The 24,534-nt window shown below is 48.1% G+C and overlaps 9 protein-coding genes across 9 annotated transcripts; 6 read left to right on the top strand and 3 right to left on the bottom strand.

Annotated features, from left to right (window-relative positions):
• Positions 1 to 363: 363 nt before the first annotated feature.
• Positions 364 to 1,538, bottom strand: N7537_009082 (zinc-dependent alcohol dehydrogenase; the record flags this gene model as incomplete). The annotated part of the gene is made up of 3 exons (XM_056900136.1): positions 364 to 410; positions 462 to 816; positions 888 to 1,538. 3 exons carry the CDS (start codon positions 1,536 to 1,538, stop codon positions 364 to 366), a joined length of 1,053 nt encoding a protein of 350 aa, XP_056748804.1.
• Positions 1,539 to 4,213: 2,675 nt separating this feature from the next.
• Positions 4,214 to 5,420, top strand: N7537_009081 (uncharacterized protein; the record flags this gene model as incomplete). Its single annotated transcript, XM_056900135.1, has 7 exons — positions 4,214 to 4,404; positions 4,472 to 4,561; positions 4,613 to 4,713; positions 4,779 to 4,832; positions 4,900 to 4,968; positions 5,021 to 5,196; positions 5,280 to 5,420. The coding sequence occupies 7 exons, from the start codon at positions 4,214 to 4,216 to the stop codon at positions 5,418 to 5,420; spliced, it is 822 nt and encodes a 273-aa protein (XP_056748803.1).
• A 1,819-nt stretch (positions 5,421 to 7,239) lies between these two features.
• On the top strand, positions 7,240 to 7,766 carry N7537_009080 (uncharacterized protein; the record flags this gene model as incomplete). The annotated part of the gene is made up of 2 exons (XM_056900134.1): positions 7,240 to 7,324; positions 7,417 to 7,766. The coding sequence occupies 2 exons, from the start codon at positions 7,240 to 7,242 to the stop codon at positions 7,764 to 7,766; spliced, it is 435 nt and encodes a 144-aa protein (XP_056748802.1).
• Positions 7,767 to 8,917: 1,151 nt separating this feature from the next.
• Positions 8,918 to 9,373, top strand: N7537_009079 (uncharacterized protein; the record flags this gene model as incomplete). The annotated part of the gene is made up of 1 exon (XM_056900133.1): positions 8,918 to 9,373. The coding sequence occupies one exon, from the start codon at positions 8,918 to 8,920 to the stop codon at positions 9,371 to 9,373; it is 456 nt and encodes a 151-aa protein (XP_056748801.1).
• Positions 9,374 to 10,084: 711 nt separating this feature from the next.
• Positions 10,085 to 10,348, bottom strand: N7537_009078 (uncharacterized protein; the record flags this gene model as incomplete). The annotated part of the gene is made up of 2 exons (XM_056900132.1): positions 10,085 to 10,160; positions 10,194 to 10,348. The coding sequence occupies 2 exons, from the start codon at positions 10,346 to 10,348 to the stop codon at positions 10,085 to 10,087; spliced, it is 231 nt and encodes a 76-aa protein (XP_056748800.1).
• A 999-nt stretch (positions 10,349 to 11,347) lies between these two features.
• N7537_009077 (glutathione S-transferase family protein) lies at positions 11,348 to 12,184 on the top strand (the record flags this gene model as incomplete). The annotated part of the gene is made up of 1 exon (XM_056900131.1): positions 11,348 to 12,184. One exon carries the CDS (start codon positions 11,348 to 11,350, stop codon positions 12,182 to 12,184), a length of 837 nt encoding a protein of 278 aa, XP_056748799.1.
• Positions 12,185 to 12,586: 402 nt separating this feature from the next.
• Positions 12,587 to 16,697, top strand: N7537_009076 (uncharacterized protein; the record flags this gene model as incomplete). The annotated part of the gene is made up of 5 exons (XM_056900130.1): positions 12,587 to 12,842; positions 12,893 to 13,248; positions 13,302 to 13,536; positions 13,591 to 14,896; positions 14,975 to 16,697. 5 exons carry the CDS (start codon positions 12,587 to 12,589, stop codon positions 16,695 to 16,697), a joined length of 3,876 nt encoding a protein of 1,291 aa, XP_056748798.1.
• A 626-nt stretch (positions 16,698 to 17,323) lies between these two features.
• N7537_009075 (uncharacterized protein) lies at positions 17,324 to 18,671 on the top strand (the record flags this gene model as incomplete). The annotated part of the gene is made up of 2 exons (XM_056900129.1): positions 17,324 to 17,326; positions 17,376 to 18,671. 2 exons carry the CDS (start codon positions 17,324 to 17,326, stop codon positions 18,669 to 18,671), a joined length of 1,299 nt encoding a protein of 432 aa, XP_056748797.1.
• Positions 18,672 to 18,990: 319 nt separating this feature from the next.
• On the bottom strand, positions 18,991 to 23,675 carry N7537_009074 (uncharacterized protein; the record flags this gene model as incomplete). Its single annotated transcript, XM_056900128.1, has 5 exons — positions 18,991 to 20,243; positions 20,326 to 21,954; positions 22,037 to 22,154; positions 22,229 to 23,380; positions 23,523 to 23,675. The coding sequence occupies 5 exons, from the start codon at positions 23,673 to 23,675 to the stop codon at positions 18,991 to 18,993; spliced, it is 4,305 nt and encodes a 1,434-aa protein (XP_056748796.1).
• Positions 23,676 to 24,534: the final 859 nt, after the last annotated feature.

Here is a 24,534-nt window from a genome sequence, read left to right as displayed (position 1 = left end):
TCTAACAATAGGTAGGTACAACATAGTCCCGTTGGACCCCAAGTGCTGGGTCCATGGCTGGGGCGTCAGACTGCGGTAACTAGCTCGATGATAAGCTTCTAGTTCCCGAGGGTGTGTGGAGACTAGGGAAACGCAAGAATAGCTGTAAAAACTCAAAGTCGACGTGTGTCTTATTTGGAATGGCAGAGCAAGAAGATACGGTGCAGAAGGTTTCTTGTGTATCAATCGTTGAAAGTGAGTCAATTTCGATATTTCAATTTATATATCACAAAAATTCGCACGCAAGTCTCCACACCTATATACAACATACTCCTAGTGCGAAATCCGTGCCTGTAGCACGAGTCATCAATCCCCAACCATCATTTACTCTGGTAACTCAAGCACATAGCGGCCAGCGATCTTGCCTTGTTCTATTTCAAGTTAGTTTGAGCCTAATTTATAAGTGGGAGAGTATGACATACCCATGAGCTCAAAGATCTTAGGAAGGTCCTTTAGAGGGGCCAGCTTGAATGGGGCTTTGATCAAGCCTCGAGCGAAGAAGTCGAGAGCTTCAACGCCATCCTGTTGATTTCCAACGTAGCTTCCCTTGATAGTGATCATACGAACGACGGTATTAATCACAGGGGCCTTGAGGAATGCACCGGGGGGTAATCCAATCGCAACAATTGTTCCTCGGGAGCGAACGTATTCTGAGGCTTGTTGGAAAGGCTTCTCTGAGACAGCCAATAAGATCACGGCATGAGCACCAAGACCACCGGGGGTTGCTGCTTTCACGTCGGCAACAAGATCTTTGGTCTTGGTGAAATCGACATAGGTCTGTTTTGTTGTTGTTAGTACAACGTTTGATGTAGAGGAATATGTGGGTATGGAGGATTCCTTGATCATACCTCAGTGCCAAGCTGCTCACACATCTCTCTCTTCTCGTCACCTCCATCAATAGCAATTACTCTAAGGCCCATGGCCTTTGCGTACTGCTGTGCGAGTGATCCAAGACCACCGCCTGCTCCAACAATAGCAACTGTCTGGCCAGGACGAACGCCGGATTCCTTCAATCCTTTGTAAACAGTGATACCGGCGCAGAGTACTGGAGCCGCTGCATCCAGAGGAACACCTTTAGGAATCTTAGAAGCATGGGTGGCCTTTCCGACGGTATATTGCTGGAAAGTACCATCAACAGTGTAGCCCGAAAGTTGCGCATGAGCGCACAGAGGGGTATCGGATTGTCTGCAGAATTCACACTCAGAGCACGAGCCATTGAGCCACTTAATTCCAGCGTGGTCACCGATCTCAAAGCTGCTCACGAGATTACCCTTGGCCACAACCACTCCAGCTCCTTCATGGCCACCGACCAGGGGCATCTTAACTGGGATGGGCCAGTGGCCCATCATCGCATGGTAGTCGGTGTGGCAAACTCCTGAGTAGCGAATCTTAACCAGAATCTCATCAGGGCCTGGCTTAGGAACGGGAATTTGCTTGAGGACAAGTGGCCCTCCGATCTTCTCGGCCACCTGCGCCCATTGAGTCTCGGGGATGGACATGTTGATGAGATGAAAATGAAGTTTGATATGAGTTGGAAGTGTGTAGACTAAAGAAGTGTTCTTTGGTGAGTTGATGATTGTCTTCTGGGTTTCAGTTGTATCTTTATAGCTGGATGTGTCGGGTGGGGATGTCTGGGGTAACAGAACGCGAGGTGGGGCCTTGTCCCTTCCATTCCCCATTCCCAGATTTCCTGCCATCTAGTGAACCATCTAGTGAAATTAGGTCGGCCCACCGGAATGCATCAAAGGTTAGGAAACCCCGGAATACGCAGTGGGTACAGAATAGATTGATTGGAAAGGAGTGTGTTTGACCTAGAAATGGCGTGCACCTCGATTTGGAACGCAACAACCTTTGATGGTTCGGAAGGTTAATGCGGGGAAGGTTTGCGGGGATAACGCACGGCCCTCCATGCGGAGCCGCACGGGTAGTGAATGTGATTGGATGTAATGTTTTCACCGAAATGCTCTCATGTCCGGATTCAGGGCGATCTCGGGCTTACAGACGCCCGTAAGGGTATTTAGGAGCCTGGAAACATGCAGGGATGGAGATAGTTCAAGGAGGAATCAACCATCGACAAGCGGTTCAAATTACTAGAGCAGATGGGGGTTAGAGCTTGACCCCAAGGTAATACAACAGATAAATTTGAAAATCTTTTGAATAGGCTCAACGCTAACCTTAGCGACCATGGTGTTTCACAATTAATATTGGTGTAATTATATATCTGAAGTTTAAAATTGCTAGTTATACAAGGGAAAAAAGGAAGATGGCGAGCTAGAAAACTGTGGTAAAGACAAGTCACCGCAAATTAAACACCTAGGAGCCATCTCTCTCTGCCATATTCAGCAACCATGGGGTTCTTCAACTTCGTGTGGAAAGAATGTGCTTGACCAGCCACTGGTGATAGTAAATCCGGAATATGGTTCGTCTCTTGCATATCTTTGCAACTCCATCAACCTAGCCCCCAAGCCGTCCTCCGGAGCTTGATATGACGTCCCTACCTCACTATCTTCAGATACGCTGGAAGATCTCTCTGACCACGTCGCAAATTCAGCATCTGAGAAGAAAGTAACGAAATTGTCATCTCCTTTAACAATAGTTCCCTCAGAAGGTTGATTCCCGAATTTGAAACTCGATCTGTCGGTATAGAAAAGGTTTGAATCAATGACTTCATCGAAGACTTGTTCAAATGAGTCACTTCTGTAGTATTTGATATGTCCTTCATCGTTGGCTTCTCGTTCAATGATCTTGTTGCTACATTCCATATTAACATAATGATGCGATAGCACTAAAGGGTAATTAAACTGACCCATAACTTGTGGCATTGTGAATATCCTCTTGTTGAATCTGGGGTTGCTGCGGAGAAGTAACACCACAATACAAGCGAGCCTTTTGTGATTTCTTCGTATTTTCATTGAGATATTTAGGTGGTTTCCGGATTCCATCGACACATTGCGATGCCATATTGCGTTTCACACACTGCCCACAAGGGCGTTCATTTCCTACCATGTCTTGTCAGTTCAGTATTCTCGAAATATGCTTGCTCGAGACAATAAGACGGGATCTCCAAGCTTACCGCATGTTTTATGGGCCTTTTGACAATACAAGCAGGATCTTCTAGCCTTTTTGCGCGGTTGCGGGATTTTAAATTCGTTGCGGGATGCCATGCTCAAACTGGCCATCTTGAATTTGCGTAGTGTGGGATCTTCAAGGGAAGCGAGATAGTATCACGGTTATCGTTACAACAAACTTGGCACCAGGTTTTATATATACCGAAGTGAATGGTTCGCTATGACAATCACTAACACCAAAGGTCCCCAAAAGATACGGTTACCAAGGTGTTCATAATAAGTAATACGTACATCGAATGCCATACCGAATTTGAGAGGCCATTTTGGGCGGCTCCGCATTATGACCATCCTAGTTGGCATTTACAGTGGTTAGCTCCGTTTCCTCTTGAAACTAATGCGGGGTAGATCACCAACCTTGGAAAATGTTTTGGTCAGCTTCCAAGTGTTAATTTTAGCCGTGCGGCTCCGCATGAAATTTCGGATCCGCATGGGCCGAACCATACGTGTCGGCTCTTGGCAAACGGTGATCCTTCGACTCCATCCAATATCCCATGATCTACATTCCCCACACAAACAGAAAGTCAAATACGAAACACTTTCGCGTCTCTAGGGATCCGAAGCCCCGACGCGAGAGTTTCAATGGTAACCTTGCGAGCGGGAAGAAAAGCAATTCATCCAAGGTAACGATCACCAGGCTTAGAAGCCTGGTGCATACGGGACACAGCACACCGATGTTCCCCATTGGTCAGCCCCAGATCAGCTCGCCAGTGGATCCACTGTCTACGTCGACCCTTTATTGGGTTCACTTCGCGCTCTGGGCCCATCCGACCTTGCTGAAAATCAATATATCCCACACCAACCGTCTGATTGGACGCGGTGAAAAGGAGTATGATCCTGCTTTCCCCCTTTCAATAGTGGAATGAGCCAAGATCAATTACCCCATAGTTTATCCCAGCTACAAAGTCTGGGGAAGGGTTAAAAGTCCCACAGTCCCCGGATGTTGAATACCTACAAGTCCCGTTTCTCAGAGCCTCCATTCTCATTACCTGCTACAGCATATTATTCTGCCCATTGGTACTAGAGATATCCATCTCAACGAGAACAATATGGACAGTGACATGAGTCAAAATGACGAGTCAAAGGGGACTTTTCAAAATAGGGAGAACACTCACAATGGTCTCACTACAGTGCCAACTTCAGTGACACTGTCATCTGAACAATTTGAAAGGCTTTATTTAACTCCCATGACGGTTCGCCAATCACCACTAGCCAAGAAAGTTGGAAATCCGACACCATTGTGAGTTTTTTCAACATTATCATCTTAAGCATGGCATTTTGATCTAACTTCATTGTCCAATATCCAGAGCACTAGGAGGTTTCGTTATCACCACAACCCCCCTTTCATGTTGTCTGATGGCCTGGAGAGGAGCCAGTGGAAATGGAATCGCTTTCATGTGAGACATCCAACAAATCGGCCAGGGAGCTTCATCTAATAAACCGACCAGCGGACCTATCATCTTCCTTGGTGGTCTTTTGTTGCTCATTACGAGTATTCTTGAGTTCATCATCGGAAATACCTTTCCCTGTGTTGTGTTTGGCACTATTGGTATGTTTTCCTATCTTATGAGAGAAGCCTTGATCACTCATATATGTTGCTGATACTTTACCAAGGCGGCTTTTGGTTTGCGTTCGCTGCCACAATGATTCCCGCTTTCAATGCAGCCGGTCAGTTTGCCCAATGAAATACATCATTTCATACAAGTGGAACTATCAGTTTGCTCATATTATATAGCCCCCTATTCCTCGTCAACCACCAATACAGCTGCCGGGCTAGCGAGTGAAAGCTTCATGAATACATATGGTAAGTGCAAACAAAGCCCCTCGGATTTGATGAATGGCTCTGACAACATCAGCTTTTCTATTCATAACTATGGCGGTTCTCATGTTGATTTTCATGATTTGTGCAACGCGCATCAACGTGGTATACACACTCATTTTCCTCTCCCTGCTCTTGGTTTTCCTTCTTCTGTCGTCGGCCTATTGGGAACTAGGCCAAGGGAATGCAACAGTTGGTGATCGATGTGTAAAAGTGAGTATCAATCCATGTCTTTATGATTTAATTGCTATTTTGACCGGATTCTGACCTGGCTTTTTTTTCATTCTTTTTTTCAGGGTGCTGGAGCTTCGCTCTTTGTTGCTAGTTTACTCGGCTTCTATCTTTTAATTGTTCAACTGTTTGAATCCATAGGATTCCCATGCTCTTTGCCGGTTGGAGACTTGACGACATTTTGGACTCGCAATCAAAACAAGTGAGTCTCCCAACAGCTATCGACTGCTTCCCGGTTCTAACATAGTGCAAGAAAAGAGCAAGATGATGTTGAACAGCCAGGCACCCTTCGCTAGGTTTCAGTCTTTCCGACGAATCTAGCGTTGCTTGTTGATACCAGAAGCTAGCCGTCTGGGATGTTCGGAATAGCTTCTAGCTCGCTTCCGTGGGCCAGATCTCGTTCCTATCGGCCACCCCCCCCCCCCCCCCCTTTTTTTTCTCTTCACTTCGATGTTATTTTACTAGTCATTTACTTAAAAGGCAATATTAAAAGCCTAAGGGATATCCATATTTACTGTAGGGTCCCAGGTCGGGCTTCCCAACCGTGCGATCACTCAAATTAATATATTTTTACTTGACAATTTGATCGGTGAATTTCCTTAAAATTCAGAAAAGCCATAGTACTCAAATCAAATGCCGGGTCTAGAAAAAAAGAGAAAGGCAGCTGTAGGTAGAGCGACAGTTCATTCTTCCTATCTGTGAAAACACTTGGGAGCCACAGTCCAGCATTCACCTCCCGCCGAGCCCAGGAATTGCTTATTCGGGCAGTATAAATCACATCAGGGTCGCGACTTGTTCTCACGATTGGACCTCCTAAAGGAGCCAGGTATCTCTCCGTATAGATACTTTCGCCAGGTCACCTTGGAATGCAAACAATAATCTGGTGGCCTACTAACATGCCTTTGCTGACAATCTGTGGGTTACCAATATAATTTGAGATCACACAACCGGAGCCTTGCATCCTTTAACATCTCTACTCGTCTCTCCATATCCTACCTCTTTTATCTACCCCATTCATTAATTCATTCCATTCTTGGTTTCATCATGACCACCACCATCTAAAGATAGCCTCACCAGCTGACCTTTTAAACCAGAATTTTGGTGGTTGTATCTCGATCGACACCTATTGCCACGGCTTCACTCTTCTGGGAACAGTAGCTGTACCTCTTCTGTCTGGGAGACGTGGCAGACATGTGACCTGTCGGGCCTTCTTTTGACAGAAGACGATGTGCGACCACTTTTACGTTGTTTCTACTTGCGAAAGAAGTACCAAGACTAGGTTGGGAAGACTGAAAGAATAACTGTTCTGGGATGCAAAGACGTGAATCTCATTTTACATGGACAAACCTCGAACTTGAGGAAAAATTTCAAACCCAAGCCGAGCGTATTATCGTTAAGGGTACACGGGTTTTATTGCATAATAAGTCATTATAGCTGCGACATTTCGTCTTATATCATTAGTTATGGTAACCACTTTGTTTGAGTTTGATCATTCCTCCCATTTCGTAACTTCGGCCTCCTATAGGTTAGGTGCAACTGGATAAGATCATATTGGCATAGTCGCGCCTATTGTTCTCATCTATTGTGCAGGTGACCTTTCTATATACAACTAGGGACAATAATACTTGGCCAATTGCGCATCGTCTGTAGGGGCGTGATGATATTGTACCTGGCCTCAGATGATACCTAGAATGTTATCAGGTACGAACATACCAGCCTTTTCTTGTTCTTTTTGAAAGGTTTTCAGACGGTCTTTTTTAAATATATTCAAAGGCGGTACAGAGAATTAACCGTGTAAAAGGCCTTTCTATGTATAATATCAAGGACTTGCCCTGGGCAAGCATCGAGATGCCCAAATCAGAAATTCCCAAAGTGCAACCGCTTGACCTTCACGGGTCGTAGCGTCCCCCAAAATAACATCCGCAATATTTCAACTGCAGGCCCTCCACTCTTCTCTTTTCTTTCCTCTGTCGGTCATCATCTGCACATACTTATTGATAAACTCCCATCTACTTTTACTTCATCATGGCTGAGGAACTCCCGGCTCATGACGGGGGCAAGATCAGCACGGAGCGAGTGTACAGCATGATCACTCTGGAGATGCAAGCCCGTAAGTATCAGGATCGAACTAATTTCGTGTTCTGTCCCGTGTGGCCCAATGTAAATGCATGTTGCATTTCATTGACTGCCTTTTTTTGGAAGATGGGCCGTTGGCAATTCCTGTAAAGCGGACGAAATGTATACCGACCGAAGAACACATCTTCAACCACCCATACTACAGACCTGTTATTGATCCCAAGAAGAACAATATTATTTTCTACACGCAAACACTGAAACCGATCCTGTCTGGGTATATTTTCAAGATCACCACGGACGATCCAACGGCCCGAGCGTTACCTTCAATGGAGCTGATACAATTGAAGTGGAACCTGTCATGTATTGCTGCGATGCAGGGAGGTGGTGAGGACGAAGGCAGCGATGATGACTCCGATGGGGGTTCTATTTCCGTTCGTGCAGGTCCCCGAACACCAAGCAGCGGACGAGGCATGTGATAATACACCACCGATCCGATCACTCACCCAATCACTATCACCATCAAAACTCGAGAGTCTGACACTGGGCAGCGACATATTAAGTCACCTTATTTAGGAATAAGATACTTTTCTATTTCCCTCGAAATCGCATTTCAAGAATGGCGTGACTCTAGGTATGGACTTGACCAAGCAATAGGCTTTAGCTCGACGTGTCTGATCTGACTTTTAATGGGATGAGTTTGGCTCTGTATGGTTATCGAGGCAAGTCCTACTTTGGATATTATTAGTGAATCCACCAACTTATTACATGCTATTGTTTCTTGGCATGCACTTTGGATAGAGCACGCCATTTGGCAGTCGTATAATTTTCCGGGCACAACACCCCGTGCAGTATATTCAGGCAGATATTCCACATTTATAACGGTTGATGTACCGGGATGCGATGTTATTTCCTACGCCCGTTGTATACAGTACTAGTGAACCATGGGAGAGAATAGGGTACATACTAAATTCAAAGTCTCCGGTGTCGCCTGAGGGCTTGAAATAGGGTGGAGGTAGTCCTTACGAGTAGGTTGAAATGAATTATTCTTAGAGACCTCAGGGTGCAAGGGTAGCACTTTAGGTACATGTTGAGCTTTGCGCCAAGTGAACGAATATCTTTACTGTCGAACGCAATCATGCGCGCCAAGTGCTAACTGTGCTAATATTATCTTTCAGCTGCAGAAACCTCCATACCTAGAATATTATACCAGAATCGATACTAAAACACAGCAGGTCACGGCGAGTCATTGGACGATAAGCTTTGATACGTTATAACTTGCTATATGTATGTACGTATAGCTCTTTGTCACTCTACTCTGTAATTGCTTCAGGAGTCGGGGGTAAGCGCCTGTGGCGCATCTTACTGTACCGCTTTTGGCATTAGCTTGTTCAGCCGCAAAAGACCGAGAGATATTTGATTCGAACAATCCTGCCTTTCCCTGACAGTTTTGATTCTAATGCTCTTAGTCCCCTGTGAGATTTATACGTCTGGGGATAGTTCTTGATTTCAGTGGGCCCTATTGTGGATTGTGGATCGCAGTCAAACACTATGCGGTGGCTTTTAGGTAATGATGCTTGAATAACACACAGTAAGGCCAGAATCATTTTACTAACAGCCCGTACCAGTTATGCTGGGTGTCGTAACTCTATTCTTCCATGGCAGTAACGCCAAGCAATTCGAGTACTGGTATCCGTTCTACCGATGGACCCTAACTCAAGAGGGAGAGGCACCAACCTGCCTCAAAGATTATGAGGATGCCGTCGTAGTATTGGGTGCACAGAACTCAATGACGTGCAAAACTTTGGTTAGCTGCATTTACAACAACACCAAAGAAATCGACAAGGCGGATATGTCATCTGCGCTGGTTCTACTCGGTCTTGCGCCAACAGTCCTAGGACAGATGGGCCCAGCGCTAGACCACAAAGCTCAACTATGTTTCCGAAGCCCGATTCTTGGGCTTTTATGCGTCCTAGGCGCCCCTTCAATTGCTTTCGGAATGCCATGGGACAAGACGAAACCTATCAAGCCTACTGTAGCTACCGCGTTCGCTTCTGGGGAGATGTGTGGTGTTTTAGTTGGATAAATTGGATTTTCAATCGGTTTTTCTGTCGCCGTGTGCAAAAGCCTGCGCAACAAACAGAACCACCGACACAAAAAATCCGGATTCTTTTACTAAAATATTCCATGGCGGCTGGTGCGGCGGTAAACGTTTTTCTCAACGCTTGGACTCTAAGCCGTCAAACAATTGTCAGCTGGAAATGCACGTCTTCGTATCTCGAGCTTTTGTGGGTTATCACCACATTGGTTCCAATCTGCTTGGCCGTAGTGGCTACGTCGGCCAAGCAATGTGAGGATTCTCGGAACGGGTGGAAAGGCTGGCATTTATGGCCCAGAATCTTCTATTCTGTATCAAATATTGCTGGTGCTGTACATGTTCTTTTCGGGACAGTGATGTTTTCTTCGGTCCTTTTCATTGGAACATTAGATGCATTGGGGGTTGTCGGACGGTTAACAGCTTCAACCCTTGTCTGTCAATTTATCACAGCGCTGGAGTTGGAGCGTTTGGGGGATATATAGCAGAGCAGAAGTTGAAGCATGTGTGGAATTTGGGCGCGGGATCTGAGATGAGAAAGTGGAAGAGGAGCGAGAGCGAGAGGGAGAAAAGGCGCCATTATTGCAGATGGAATGCCATGCTAGAGCTGTTAAGGGTCCGAGAGCCCGATCCTAAGAGGACTGCGAGCCCGAGTGAAATGAGACATTGTGCGGCAGTGAAACAAAATAATTCTCAATAACTTCAAACTGAAGAGCTCTTCCCGTTCTCTGCAGTCTCGACTTTCCCATTGCTTGCCTGTCTGGGCCACGGTGGGTTTCTGTAAAAATTGTGCGATAGAGAAAAGATAAACAATACCAGCATGTTTGTAATGCTCCACGCCGTCGGGTATTGATCCTTGATTTGCATGTAATCACCAATCGTATTGGCACCGAATAAGATCACGAAAGTGCCGATGGCGCTTTCGGCGGCTTTTCTATAAACACTGACACGGCCGGGCGGCTCCATGGTAGCGGAGGCTAGTTGGCTTGTTCGATTGAGATAAATCTGTAAATTTTCAACAAAAAGACACGACAAAGAAGAAAATCAGCAACGGAAAGAAGATTCCAAGGTCAGAGGACGGAAAGTATAAAATCGACCCGAACACAGCCCTGGAGGGCAATTTATCGCTTCCGCACTGAGCCCACCGACAATCGAACATCATTCGGGGCTATTGCCCTAACCGGATGACGATGCAGCTACGTCCGTCATAACAGGGGTCCGATGCTAGCCCAGGGCCGAGAATGTAAGTGTACTATCCACTAACTTACCAGTGCCACTGATCAATGGTTGTCAAAACATGCCACAATCCTTGCCCCTGAAAATGGGGCACTGGGGCGCCTAGGGTGGGGTTAGGGGCCGCTTTGGCTGTTCAACCCGTAAATCACGTATATTTTTGTACGTTGTACTTCGATGATGCTGAACCTCGAAGAGAATCTCGCGGTTATTTGATTTTGAATACGAGATTCGTGCCGTGCCATGGTTCTGTTGTGCTTCTGTTCTGGTTCGAATCTTGTACTATAACAGATAGGGAAGGCGGTGTATCTGGCACTACATCCCATTGCTCACCAGCCACCAACTGATGAATATCCTTCCTCCTCGCTTTGATCCAATCCTCGTCGATTCCTTCATAGTGGAATGGCATTTGTCTGAATTGGACCAGTTTTCGTACAGTTTTCTTAATGTAGCAGAAAAAGGATTTGAGTCACTAAGTATGCGTGGTGTACGTCGCGTTGCATATCCACATGCGAGCCACCATTCCCCACATTCCGCATGAGTCTTCATGACTCAACCAGGCCCGCCCTCCACACCAATTGGTACATATATATAACTGATCTTGCAGTGATCAATTAACAGCCCAGAACAGTGCAATCAATTTCACACAGTATATCGAACTCCATTAACCCCTCCAGCTCCAATTCCCTCAAAATTCTGGGCACCGTGACACCCACAACCTCAACCACAACCATGTCACCACCCACTACGACCCCAATGACCTTCTACGACATCGCCCTCGCACCCCCAGTTACAAAAAATGCCTGCTCCCCAAATCCCTGGAAAAGCCGCTTCGCCCTGAACTTCAAAAACATCCCCTACAAAACAACCTGGGTACCCCTACTTGATGTCAGCTCCGTCCGTGCCCCTCTCAACATCCCCGCCTCGCGCAAATTCGCCGACGGTTCCCCTTACTACACCCTCCCTGTTCTCTCCGACCCTGCAACTGGACGCATAGTGGGAGACTCCTTTGAAATCGCGACATACCTGCAAGAACAATATCCGTCATCGGGGGCGGGGGACTTGTTCCCAGTGCAGGAGCTGGACTTCAAGTTTGCGCACGAGTTGGGAAATTACCCGCCAATTGCGGAGGCGCAGGGAGCGGAGGGGTCTACTGCCGCGTATGCAAAGTTTAATACTAATGTCGATGCTTTGTTCAGTGCGAATGCGCGCGTGGTGGCGCATGGTTTCCCATTTGACCCTGCTGTTGCGGAGGAGTGCAAGGCGATGTTTTCGAAGAGAGTGGGAGTTCCGTGGGAGGTATTGGCGGTTGGTGCGGATGAGAGGGGGGAGTTATTGGGGGCTTTTGAGGAGGCCCTAGGTGGGCTTGCGAAGTTGTATACGACTGATTCGAGTGGGCCATTTTTGTTGGGGAGTAGGGCGAGTTATGCGGATTTCATTGTTGGAGGGTGGTTGCGTATGAGTCGAGGCATGTTGCCGGAAGAGGAGTGGGAAGCGCTGAAGAGGTGGCATAGCGGTGTATTTGGAAGGTTAGATGAGGCGCTGGAGGTGTTTTCACAGATGGACTAGGTAGTGGATGATACTGTATCATTATATTTGCAAATCAAAAGAAAACAAAATGAGCCCCCGGAGTCGGGGTCTGTATCCGGTTTAAGTTCCAACGCACGGCCCAACTCCACTTTATTTTGAGCCTCATACTTCGCCAATTCGATAGAGTTAGTTGTGACTCACCTTTTCACTAGGGGTTTCGAATGTTGCTGTATGGTACGACTACCTAGGTGACTCACAAGGATTTAGGAAGGCAAACGTACCTAAGTGTATTCCTTGAGTGATTTATGTATTTAGTAAGGTAATTCGCTGATCAGCCCGCTAGCTGAGCTTCGGCCCCGTTTGTCACATATAAAGGCCCAGTTCCTGACTTCACTACTAAACACTCAGCCTCAAAACTCGCGGCCAGAGGTCTTATTAGCCATGGAGCGAGTAAGGAAAACCTTCTTCGACCCGCTCGCAACGTCGAAGGTTCGGATTCGAGAGATCCTAGATGAACTTTCAGTCGGCTCAGCACACCCTTTTAGTCCCGAGCGCCTCCTTCTTTGTCGAACAGAAGCCGGCGTTGATGAAATTGATATCTCTTCCTATCCCGATGACTTTTTCTTCAATGCCGTGGACATGGGCGAGATGGGTGAGATCCTTCTGAGGCGTATGGCTGCCTTCCAGTCTCATTTGGGTATGTCTTCCGTCCTACTCTGTCAAAGTTTAGATGCTAATCATTTATAGGAATATTTGAAAACTTCCAAATCCTGCAAGCGCCGGCTTCAACATTCAAGGTCCCGATAGTGTCTGATGAAATTATGATATTGGCAGTTTCTGAAAGAACGCCAACTTATTACGACTTCTGCGTCGCGGATGCATCATACAACGCCTGTTGCTGGAATGCAAAAAGAACCTTTCCAGGAATTACCCATAGCGGTGATATTACCAACGGGAAGGATCTCGCACATTATCTCAAGATCAAAAAGGAGACTACCACAGAGGAAGAACTCTGCGTGTTCATATCCGGCTACGAGTTGACCCCCATAACAAAATTTCTAGGAACCCACCCCGCATTGCTCGTTGCCGATCATGTGGATAAGGTATGTTTCCAGATCAATCTTCCTTTCCGCGTTGGGCTAAACGTTATTGGTAGGTCCTTTATATCGTGCCGGTGCCCTTGGATGCAGCGACAATTGGAGACGCTACCATATGTTGCCCACTGGTAATCAAACGTGATGCAGACTCTCTGATCTGTTCGATTTTGCCAACAGCAACGACAGACATAAAAAAAAGCTGCTACGATAAAATATTGGACAGCGATTCCTTCCAGGAAGCGATCGATCGCGCCGATTTCAACATCTCTGCTAGTTCTCCGACTGTTACGCAAAGTAAGTCCTGTCAGTATCAAGCAAGCAGACCTATAGAAGCTAATAAGAATACAGATGTAGCCCCAAAAGGTGATGCAACTGAAGAGAAAGTTACCTCGAGTTTGGAAATCATGTGCAAGATCACCAAAGAAAATGCGGTGTTTGCCACCGATTTGACTACGCTTCCTTCTTTCCTTGATTTAGAAAAAGCTCAAATCATACGTTTCGGGACTGGCATTGAATTTGAGCTACCAGGCGAGAAGCTTCCTGCGAAGATGGAGTCATCTGTCGTTGTTTTACCATGTATCTTTGGTTCCCAGCTTCAAGGTCCATTTCTATTGGCAACAGGAACGGTCCCTTCGAATGTTCCCTTTTTCGACGAAGTTGCGATGCGGAATTATTACAAGCAGCTCAAGAATGTTGTGGTAGTTGTCGACGATAGAATGACAGATAACGCCCGCAATCTCGCAACTATCTACAGAATCAATGCACTCTTCATCGTGCAACTTAGTTCGCAAACCAAGCCCAAGAATACCGACGACATTGTGTCTCTATTGGACTCAGCAAATATCAACGCGGTGACCGCACTCGCTGGGCCACAATCCTTGGTTCTAATTCAAATCTCCGACAGATATTACTTCTACCGAGGCATTGCTAATCGGGCACACCTCAACACATCCACAATCGAATTTGGCACAGATGTGACATCCATACTCGAGTCTGTCGGTATGTCATCCATGCTCGATCCCAGAATTGAGCGTATTATTACGCTCGGTGATGCAAGTCCGATCATTTTGCCCACTTCAGGTCAGTTAGTCCAGCCTCGAAATCTTCAGAACATGTTCGAAGAACTTTCGGTCGACCAACTCAAAGAGCTGGAAGAAGACATATTATCAGCGGTTCCCCAGCTCCAAATGCTTCTTAACGAGAAGGATCTACGAGAACTCTCCAAAAGCTTGGTATTCGCACTCTCATCAAAGATCAGCAACGCGACAGCTACATTGAGAAAGACCTACACCAACTACCTAACCCAGGAGTACAAAATCACAGATCCAGAGTCTGCGAAGAAGAAGAATGCTATGCTTGGAACATTAAGAAGGCTCACAAAGGAGATACAGATTGCACTTGAGCCGCTCATTTCGAGCTTGTCAAACATAATGTCTTCTCAGATGACTTCTAAGAGGACACACGATATGAAGAGACTTGTTCGCCAAACTCAGATTCAGGCTAATGTCGATGCCGTTAAGTCGATGACTTTTGACACTCTGGCAGGATACCTTGAGACATATGCGGGGGATATGGGAGTCATGCTATTGAATATTGACACATCATCCTACTCCCAGCTTTTGAGCAGTCTAAAAAGCACCACCATCGATGCCAGGTATGTTACCCACCAATTTGAATATTCTTTATCTTTGAAATCACTGTGTATAGCAAAATGCTAACCTACTGTTTATAGTCCCTGTTGCGACCTTGACCCGAGAGTTCTACATCTCGAGGGATTCGATGCCGGAATTATCATCGAGCAGTCACAGTCCAAACACAACGGCCCACTCCAAAGTCAGGACGGACCCTCCCATCCAATCCTGGCGTTACCGTACCTAAGCCAGGAATCGGGAACCGGATCAATGTTAGCTTGGGTCTGTTGGGACGAATTCGTTAACCTCCAAAGTCCCTACAGCGTCAGATGGATGGAGAAGTGCAATGAGTCTCACATTGCCGCGCTAAGGATCATTATGAGGTCCACTCTTAGTCAAGCAGTGTCAGCTAGAGAACATCAAATTGGGCCGAACAGCACAGAAACTACCCATCTCATGAGCGCTTTGTTGATGGCGGCTATGTCGAAGCTTGCGGCGATGAGGACAACTGCACCAGTTGTGACACAACAGGCCGGGGATACTGTCACGAGATTAATGCGAGGGCTCTTCGGTAATCTGTTGACAATAGCAGGTTCAGGGGTGCGTCCTCATAGCATGGTCTGGCAGCTGTTCGGTCTGAACCCTCAATACGAGGTTCCCAAAACCGATGTTGAGTGGATTTGGTACGAAACTGTCGTCGCTTTGTATCCTTACACCGGATGGCCTCTGGAACAGTTCAAAAAGAATCTGGAGAAGCTCCTTGATAAGGCCATCGTCCGTGTGGTGAGCAAGAACGAAAGGGTAGATGCGGTGAAAGCAAGCCGGACAGATGAGATGATCAGGTTTTCCAAGCTTCGAAACATTCAGCTTCACCATTCTCGCACAATTATTACCGTCTTTATGCGAATGCTTACAGTGGAGGGGTCTGACATCGCTACTATCGCAACTCGTCTGCTAGAGCAGCTTCCACGCCAGTTAAAACGACAGACTTCAGGCTATACCCAAATGATCCACTACCTTGAACATCTCGCCAAAGGAGGCGAACGACGTCCCCACGACGACCTCGTTGCTGCCAGCACCTACACATCGCGCTCAGCGGCCTTTGGCTCACTCAAGATCGAAGTATCAGAAGCATGTAAGAACAATGCATGGGTCAAGATGAAGAACTCATGTCAAGCAATTATGGACAAACATGCCGAGGTTGCTTCTATGTGGCAGGTTAGCCCCAATGTCTTGAGGATTCAAAACATGCAGGTGTACAAAGATCTTCTAAACGCAGACTTCGGGGACGATATTGACGAAGCTACCAAGACCAAGAATATCGAAATGATCAACAAAGCCCTTGGTGATGCAGAGAAACAACGTCTTCCTTGGCAAGTTGGGAAGAAAAGCGAATTCGGCAATAACATCGAGCCTTTGGATGAAGTCTTCCTTCACGAAATCCTAACAGGAGAGAAGTCAGAATTCTTCCCTGACATCGAGCCAGCTGAAGAATTAGGAACAGACACAACTGCCATGATTGAAACCAAAGCAGGAGATAAATTCGCACCATTCAAATCATCTATGCAGTCTAGCTTCATCAATACGATGCAGAAGGACCTTTCGGCCGAGATTGTCTGCCGTATCATTGGTGTTCCTGTTACTGCGATGCGTGTCTTCATTAAGGCTCTGAATCCGAGGTTTGCGTGGGAAGACTTGTGGAAGAACTTTAAGAGCACAATTCTGGGGTTGTTGAATAATCGCTCGAATCGGTTAGAGAGCTGTCCCACTAGGAAGCTGTTGGGGCTCGTGGGTGATAATACAAAGCTTCAAATTGATGAATGAGGCATAAGAATTGCCTCGGATAGGAGAATATGTTCAAGGCTGGTATAGGTGGCTTGTTGTGCTTCGGTGGAAATGAACAGCCCTGAGGATACCTTGCGAGCCTTGAAAAACACAGACGTGTTATTCTAAATAATTTCATAAATAGCAATAGTATATTTTGTGTTCAAGTACTTACTCCAAGTGATGTTGAATATGCATTCAACCCAGAGGGGTCACCTCGGCAAGAGGCAGGTTGAGTACGCCCAGGGCGCCAAAGGGTGGTGCGGCAGAGACGGTAAGCTGCTAACAGGAATAGGCAACTAGTAGGGAACTACCTAGGCAAGTATGCCACGGACATAACTCTCTCATTGCCTCACCGCAGGTATAACCGCCTATATGCTAATTTTTATTTTTATACTAACAATAATAGTCGGCCGCTTATACGGACTGGTGATGTCTTTTTAGTAGTCCTGTTAGTAATCTTTTGGCTACTTAGTTCAGCGGTTGGCTAAAAAATACATCGTGCCGCTTTCCAAAGGACAAAAGCCTTAAGACCCCGCCTCTAGGGCTCCACCATGTAGACATCAGGTTAACGAATCCCCCTGCTTTCCTTTTTCATAGCATCGGAAATTTATCATATCCTAATAATGGTAAGGTTCAACCTGCAATTCAAAACCCTCATACTTACCTTCTGTCAAGGCCAAATCGACTTTAGAAGGACTCCCACCGGAGCTGCTCATTCTTATCTTGCTTGGAATACCTGATCTGGCTTCTCTCAAGTCCATTGTGCTCTCCTCGCCGATATTTCACCAAGCCTATGTCACAGTGCGACAGGAAGCTCTCTGTCGCATCGTCAAGAATCAATGGGGACCGCTTTTAGGAGATGCAATGGCTGCTACACGGTCTCGTGGTCTCCAGTTCGATGCCCATAAACAGGAAGCAATTGCCTTGTTAGACACCTGGCGTCGCAAGGAAGAGATTAGCGACCTTGCCTTGAGCTCATCCATTCCGATAGATGAGCCCAGCAATCTGGACGAGATCTTCAACCTAGTTCATCTTCACAACGTGTTCCATTTCTTTTTGAATGAGTACGAGACGAAAGTACCGCGCCCTCCGTGGATATCAAACGACCAATGGGAGAACGCAATTCTCCCCATTAAATTGTCTCACGCCGAAAAACACCGGTTTCTCAGAGCTTTGTGTCGACTACAAATTTGCGCCAATATTTTTGGTGAATATGAACATACAACTACCGAGATAGTCAATCACAATCATTGGAGTCGTGGTCCTGAACATGATCTTTGTTGTGATGAAGAGGCATATCGCGTGTTCTTTGGGACGATGCCTCCTTGGGAATTCCAAGAAATAGGCTGTCTATGGGCATACTTTACGACATTGTTCGACCATATCTACAAGAAAATTTCTGCCGGTCTATATGATCTTGTGGAGAAGCACGCAACTAGAGTTGATTGGGCACGTGAACTCTTTGAAGAGCTCCCTGAGGATGTGCAGCCTCCTTGGTGGCATGGGGTAGACAAGCTCGAAAATGTCGAGAAGATTTGGGGATTTTCGAAATCGTTAGCTTTAATGGGACCAGAGTTTGTCTACCGCCTTCTTCATGGAACGCCCTTGATTCAGCGCGATATGGTGATGCTCAATGGAAACGACGAGCTATGGAACTCCTTTCCCGGCATGTATATAACGCAAGAGAACATGGTTCCTCTTATATATCCTGCAGATCGGCACGCGGTTCAAGATTATGAGAGGCTTTGGTCGACATTGCCATACATCGAGCAACCTAACCTAGGGTGGAGAAGGATGAACTTGCTGCCTGAAACACCGGAACAAACATTTGAAGATGCAATTGATCTAGAAGGTAGGGATGAAGCTTTATGGAGCTGGGGTTTTGCTATATTGGACGATGAACGATTGGCGGCATGGAAAGCGCCTTTATTGGAATATCGTTTAGCCCAGTTTCCTCACATCCCAGTTTAATGCATTCTGAAATGCTGCTCTGTCACAATCACTTCTTTTTCGACTATCTGTATCTTAAACTTCCCATAGGTCCCAGGTATTCTTTTTTCAACTGCTTATTCGTGCTATCTTCTAGTATTTACTTGTTGAGAACGGCGATGATGCTATCGACTGGGAGCTCTTAGTGTGGAAATACATATGTACTAGCGGTAGGTAAATACACGGTCATAGACCTCGGTCTCTATATATACCTAGCGCGACGTTGGTAGTTGTTGTAGGGATCTTAGCCCCGAGCTTAAACAAGGCCAAACACACATGACCTATGGATCTACCCGCTCCTCTAACTCGCCCCAAGATCCCAAAGCCTCTTAAACTCGCTGTCTCGCTTGAGAAGAGCGCGAGGATTATCCCATTCTAGGAGACGGCCACCGTCCATGACAGCAACACGATCGAAGTCGACGACCGCACCGAGGCGATGCGCAACGGCAATGACGGTGCAGCTAGCAAATTGCTCGCGCATGACGTCCCTGATGAGCCGCTCGGACCGCTCGTCGACGTTGCTACTCGCCTCGTCGATTAGAATGATCCGCTTGCCGGCCAGCATGGCCCGGGCGATGCACAGAAGTTGCCGTTGACCCTGCGAGAGCCGGTCGGCGTCTAGCGGGCTGTCTAGGCCGCCCAGCCGATCTACGACATCGTCTATCTTGAGCCGGCGTAGGACTTGGAGGATCTTGTCGTCGTTGGTTTGCTGCTGCTGCTGTTCGTGCTCCTGCCCGTGCTGTTGTCGGTGAAGGACGGCAAGGTTGTCGCGGAGGCTCGTATGCTTTAGGAAGAAAGGGTGCTGCGGCACAACGGTCACTGCAGCGCGCACGGCCTGCCGTGGCAGCGTCGTGATGTCGACGCCGTCGATGGTGATTCTCGAGCCGGGACCAACTTCGAGGAGGCGCAGGATGCAGCCCAGGAGCGAGCTCTTGCCACTCCCGCTGCGGCCACAGATGCCGACCTTGGCACCGGCGGGGATGTCGAGGCTCACGCCGCGCAGGACGGCCTCGCCGCGGCCACCCGCATCGTACGATGCCACCAGATCCTTGATGGTGACGCGGCCGTGCGTTGGCCAGTTCTTGGGCACGGTACCCATCTCGGTGGGTCTGTTCTCCGACTCGGTGTCGGTGCAGAACGTCTTGACGCGCGCGACGGCACCAAATGACGTCTCGAGCTGGGTCCAGTCCTGGATGACGTGGGCCAGCGACTGGCCGAATGACATGATCTGCACGAATGCCAGGGCCACATACTGCGGTGACAGCTGCGCCCGTATCTTCACGACCAGGACCATCATGACGGTCACGAGGACGGCGGTCATCAGGTCGAGCACGAGGCCCAGCCAGCGCTGGATGCAGAAGAGCAGGTAAAAGGGTCTTTGTGAGGCGTCTAGAAGGTCCAGGTACTGCTCGATGAAGCGCGGCCCCCATGCAAACGCTCGCACCGTGGACAGGCCCTGAAGGAGGTCGAGAAACTGCGTGAATAGGGGAGATTTGGCTTCGAGATCAAACAGTCGGATCTGCCGAGATGTCCGCACGTAGAACTTTTGCAGTACTGTTGGCCCATAGTAATATTAACTTGGGAGTCAGCGCCATGATCTCTTTCCTCTCAAATTAAGTGGGCTGTCAAAACTCACACCAGCAGAAAGCGACAAAGGGCACAAGTGCGGCTGCAAAATACCCAGAAAATACGCACATCAGGATGACTGACATGATGATAAGGGCTAAGTTGACGCAGAAATCTACAAGGGCGAAGGGCAGCTCGGTGTCGACAACCGACATGTCCTGGCTGAAGCGATTTGTGGTGACTCCGACGTCGGTGCGCGAGAAGAAGGCCACAGGGGCATTCATGACGGAATGTAGAAGCCGAGCATGGAGAACCTCGGAGCTCAAAGCCACCATGACGACCAGGAAGAAATAGGCGGCCCCTGTTATGCCCACGACGGCGAGACCGGTGAGCATTCCGAAGAGCCCGAGATAATAGTCATTGGTGGCCTGGCCGGAGACTTCTGTAGTGTCTGTCCAGAAGCTGAGTACGAGTGCCGTCATCCGGAAACCTCCCGCATACAGAATGGTGAGGGCAAAAAACAGTATGATATGCCATACAGGGACGGAGCCAAAGTAATATGCATATGTGGCAAACTCGCCGAGGACTCGTCCGGGTGATTCAGCGTCGTCACTGTTCTGGTCAGCATCTTGTTCAGATCGGCCCTTGGGAGCAGTCTCATGGCGACGCTGCGCCGATGATTCAACTGCGTCCCGCGCGTCAATCGCACCGTTCTGCTCGACTGCGAGTCCATGCAGATAATCTGTATCGTATTGAAGTTGGGCGAATGAACCTTGGTGCACGATATGGCCGCTCACACCCAGAGCGACTATATGATCGGCATATGCGAGTCTATGGATGGCATTCGTGACACAGACCACAGTTGTTCTCGTCTGCTGGAAGAGACCCGTCCCGGCAAAAAGATTCTGGAAGATGTGCTCCTCGGTCGCCGCATCCTGCCCTGCAAAGACATCATCCAACAAGACTGTCTTTTCCCTGGAGTAGACGGCTCGGGCCAAGGCGAGCCGCTGCTTTTGGCCGCCGCTCAGCGAAAAGCCCGCGCTGCCCGCCTTTGTCGCATCTCCGTCGGCAAGATTGGTGATATCATGCTCCAGCCCACACGCGTACACAACTTTGCCGTACCATTCTGCATCGTAGCTAGTACTACCTAGGATATTCTGGCGTATCGTCAGGTTCTGGATCCAGGGCTCCTGGCCAACAAACGCAATGTTGCCGGAATCGGCATGGATGGAACCCGCTCGGAGAGGGACTTCTCCCAGAATGGCTCGCATGAGGGTGCTCTTGCCTGAGCCCACGGGTCCGACGATGAAGGTGAAGCAAGACCTGCGGATGTTGACAGTGATGTCGTTGAGGGTGTCCGGCTTTCCGAGAACCCAGCCCAAACTGGCTCCTGATATCGCCACAAGTGTGTCTCCTTTCTCATTGTCTTGGCTTGAATTATGATCCCGCTCGCTCAAGGGCAGTCTATAATCAGTACAGCTTTCTGACAATAAGTAGTTTTGAATGCGAGAAAAGCACGCGAGAGCGGCACTGACAAATGGGATAGTACGAAACATGACAACCATGGGGTCCGATAAGAGGTATATCAGCGAGAGCGAGGTATAGGCAGATCCCGTGTTCAATGGCTGTCCAGTGCTCTTGGAAACAATCACAAAAGTTACAAAGGTCGCCAAAGGGGCGATGGTCGCCGTGTTCATTGCTGCTCAGCCAAAGGAGTCAGCAGCAGCGTCATGACACGTTGGAAATGCGGCATAGCAAGAGTCCATAACTCAGATACTTACCAATGAAAGTCTGTATAGCCAACAGTCTACGATACTGCTTGGACAAGTCCAGCTCTGTTACGCGGAGGTTCTGGATCATGTTCGCCACAATATCTGACAAACCAAGCATTTTGACTTCCTGCAGCGAACCGATTAGTACTGTGTCCTGTCATCAAGAACAAGTCGTATCAGACGTTCCCGCTGAATTCTAACCTTCATAGATGCGAGGACGGAAGTCGTTACATCGACTCGCGTTTGGATGCCCCTCATCCATCGCTTCTTGGCCATGCCAATGAACCGGGCAAGCTGCAACATGCCAGTAGTGGCAATGATTGCTACAACTATTGGGGCAAGCGCCGCAAGGCCAAGCTGCCTGTACAGGAGAAAGATGGCGACTGCAGACTCGATTGGCGAGGCCCAAAGCTCGTGCAAGGTTGCGGCGCTTTGACAGATACTCTCGGTGTCCGTGGACATGAGCGATACCGCCACGGACTCGTCAAGAGCCGTGCTGCTCAGATCCAACGTCTTGGTGTAGATCACACTGCAGAGACTGCCGCGGATCGAAGTGACAAATCGATATGTCATCTGGTAATAAAAACCGTTCGAAATTGCTTGCCCAAGGAATACCAGCAGCCATGCACCCGTCAGTCCCCATCCAATGGCATCCGACTGCGACAAATCGGCCGTCCAGGAAGTTGTCCTGGTGATGAGAAAGGGCAGTGTGTACTTGAAAGCTGCCAATGCAAGCCGGGGTGCCACGCCAGCCAAAAAGATATACTTGGTGGCCCACAACGTGGAGAAGGCCAAGGCATGGGGGTTGGACTGGTTTGATGAACCAAATGAGTTTCGTGCTTTGGGTAGTAGTATTCGTGCGGCTAGGCTGTCATGAATGGGGAACATATCATTATCGGTGAGGGAGCGCATGAACCCGGTTCGCATCAATGAATTCAGCCACCAGAAGACACTCCGGGCCAGTATGCCACTGGTTGCCTCTGGGGAGAGATGCTGATATTGGGAAAGAAGTATAGGTCTCTTTTCCCAAGCTTCGGAACCCAAGACTAAGAGTTTGATCGCGATAGTTGAAGTAAAGAGACGCGAGATAGTAGAGTCATGGTCGGCAAGCCATAGAGTTCTAGCTACGACACAGTCAAAGAGCAAAGTAAAGAGTAGATAAACGTTGATGATGGTCGATGGTCGCACCGAGCGCGCATGCTCGGCGTGAGACAGGAACAAGAGTAAAAATCCATCGACGAAAGCGAGCACAGCGGCCGACGTCCGCAACTGAGAGAAAGACCATTTCTCTGCATTCAGAGCCCAGTATAGCAAGACCCCAAGTTGTAGAGCCGTGTAGACGCCGATCAACCCCTGTAGTTACTGGACCAGTCAGTAGTTGTTTTTTTTTTTTCCTTGCCGACACAATGGGCCCAGAAAACATCTACAACGTATAATTTCGGGGGCGGAGGTCATCACATGCCACTTTCACGATTGGCCGGTGGCTTTTGGCGACCTTGTGGGGCTGTCTCGCGAGCCAGAAGAGGCGCTGTAGGGCCACAACAAGAAATACAGACGAAGGAACGATGCCGAGAATGGAGTCCTCGAAGACTGGCGTAAAGTCGAAAGCGCCTTTGCTAGCAACAGCAAACCTAGCTTCGGCCGCCATTTCTAACCTCTCAAGAATCAGAGGAACCACTTAGCTATATGTAGCCCCTTGGAGGCTTAGCAAAACACTTCAAGGCTTACATATGGGGGCGAGGTGTTTATATTTATGTCACGGGAAATACTAGGCTGGGTTGCGCGATGCGAAGGAATCTGGTGCAATATTACGCCTTACCGGTTTACGTATATATTTCGCAGTCTCTCGGTACAACTTACTCTTGTCGCTCCGCATTTACGACACTTTGGATGAGATTCAGAAAAGAAGATAGATGCCGCAGAAGAGCGGCTTCGCAAGTTCTACGTTCAGCGCCATGAAAGCGCTTCGACCGTAGTTCAACAGGAGAAAAAGATCACGAATTCCGCGAGCAATGAGGGCTCTTCTTGCTCATCTTCTCTAAGCAATAGCAATCCAGATCACGGGAACAACATCAAGCGTGAAGAGTCACTTGATTTGTTTCCTTCTCAAAACAATAACATCAAGAGAGGAACATCAAGTATGCGGCCTCGGCTTCCTCGGCTTCGGCCAAGAGCGGGGCCCGCGAGGCCCGCGAGGCCCGCAAGGCCCCGGGGCTGGACCTGGCAAGCTTGGGCCAACATCTGGCCCCTGATCGAGCCATATACTACTTAGGGACCTCGGGAGCTCTTCTTCTTTTCTTCTCTTTTTCTATCTTTATATTCGATATATTCGTGAATACGAGCATCTTTGTCTCACATTCTTCCTAGACCCGGCTCAAGTATTTAAGGGAACGGGTCCCTTGTTTATACCGGTCATAGCTCTAAGAACTCTACCCTTTCAATCCAGAACGGGCCCCTACGTCCGCTCAGTGAGCACCTGCCCAGATCAGCATGCTTATGTAATTCCC

The sequence above is a fragment of the Penicillium hordei genome (genome assembly GCF_028827395.1).
Source record: "Penicillium hordei strain IBT 12815 chromosome Unknown utg000005l_segment0_segment0, whole genome shotgun sequence".
In the NCBI taxonomy this organism is placed as follows: domain Eukaryota; kingdom Fungi; phylum Ascomycota; class Eurotiomycetes; order Eurotiales; family Aspergillaceae; genus Penicillium; species Penicillium hordei.
This window is presented reverse-complemented; position numbering and strand designations above follow the sequence as displayed.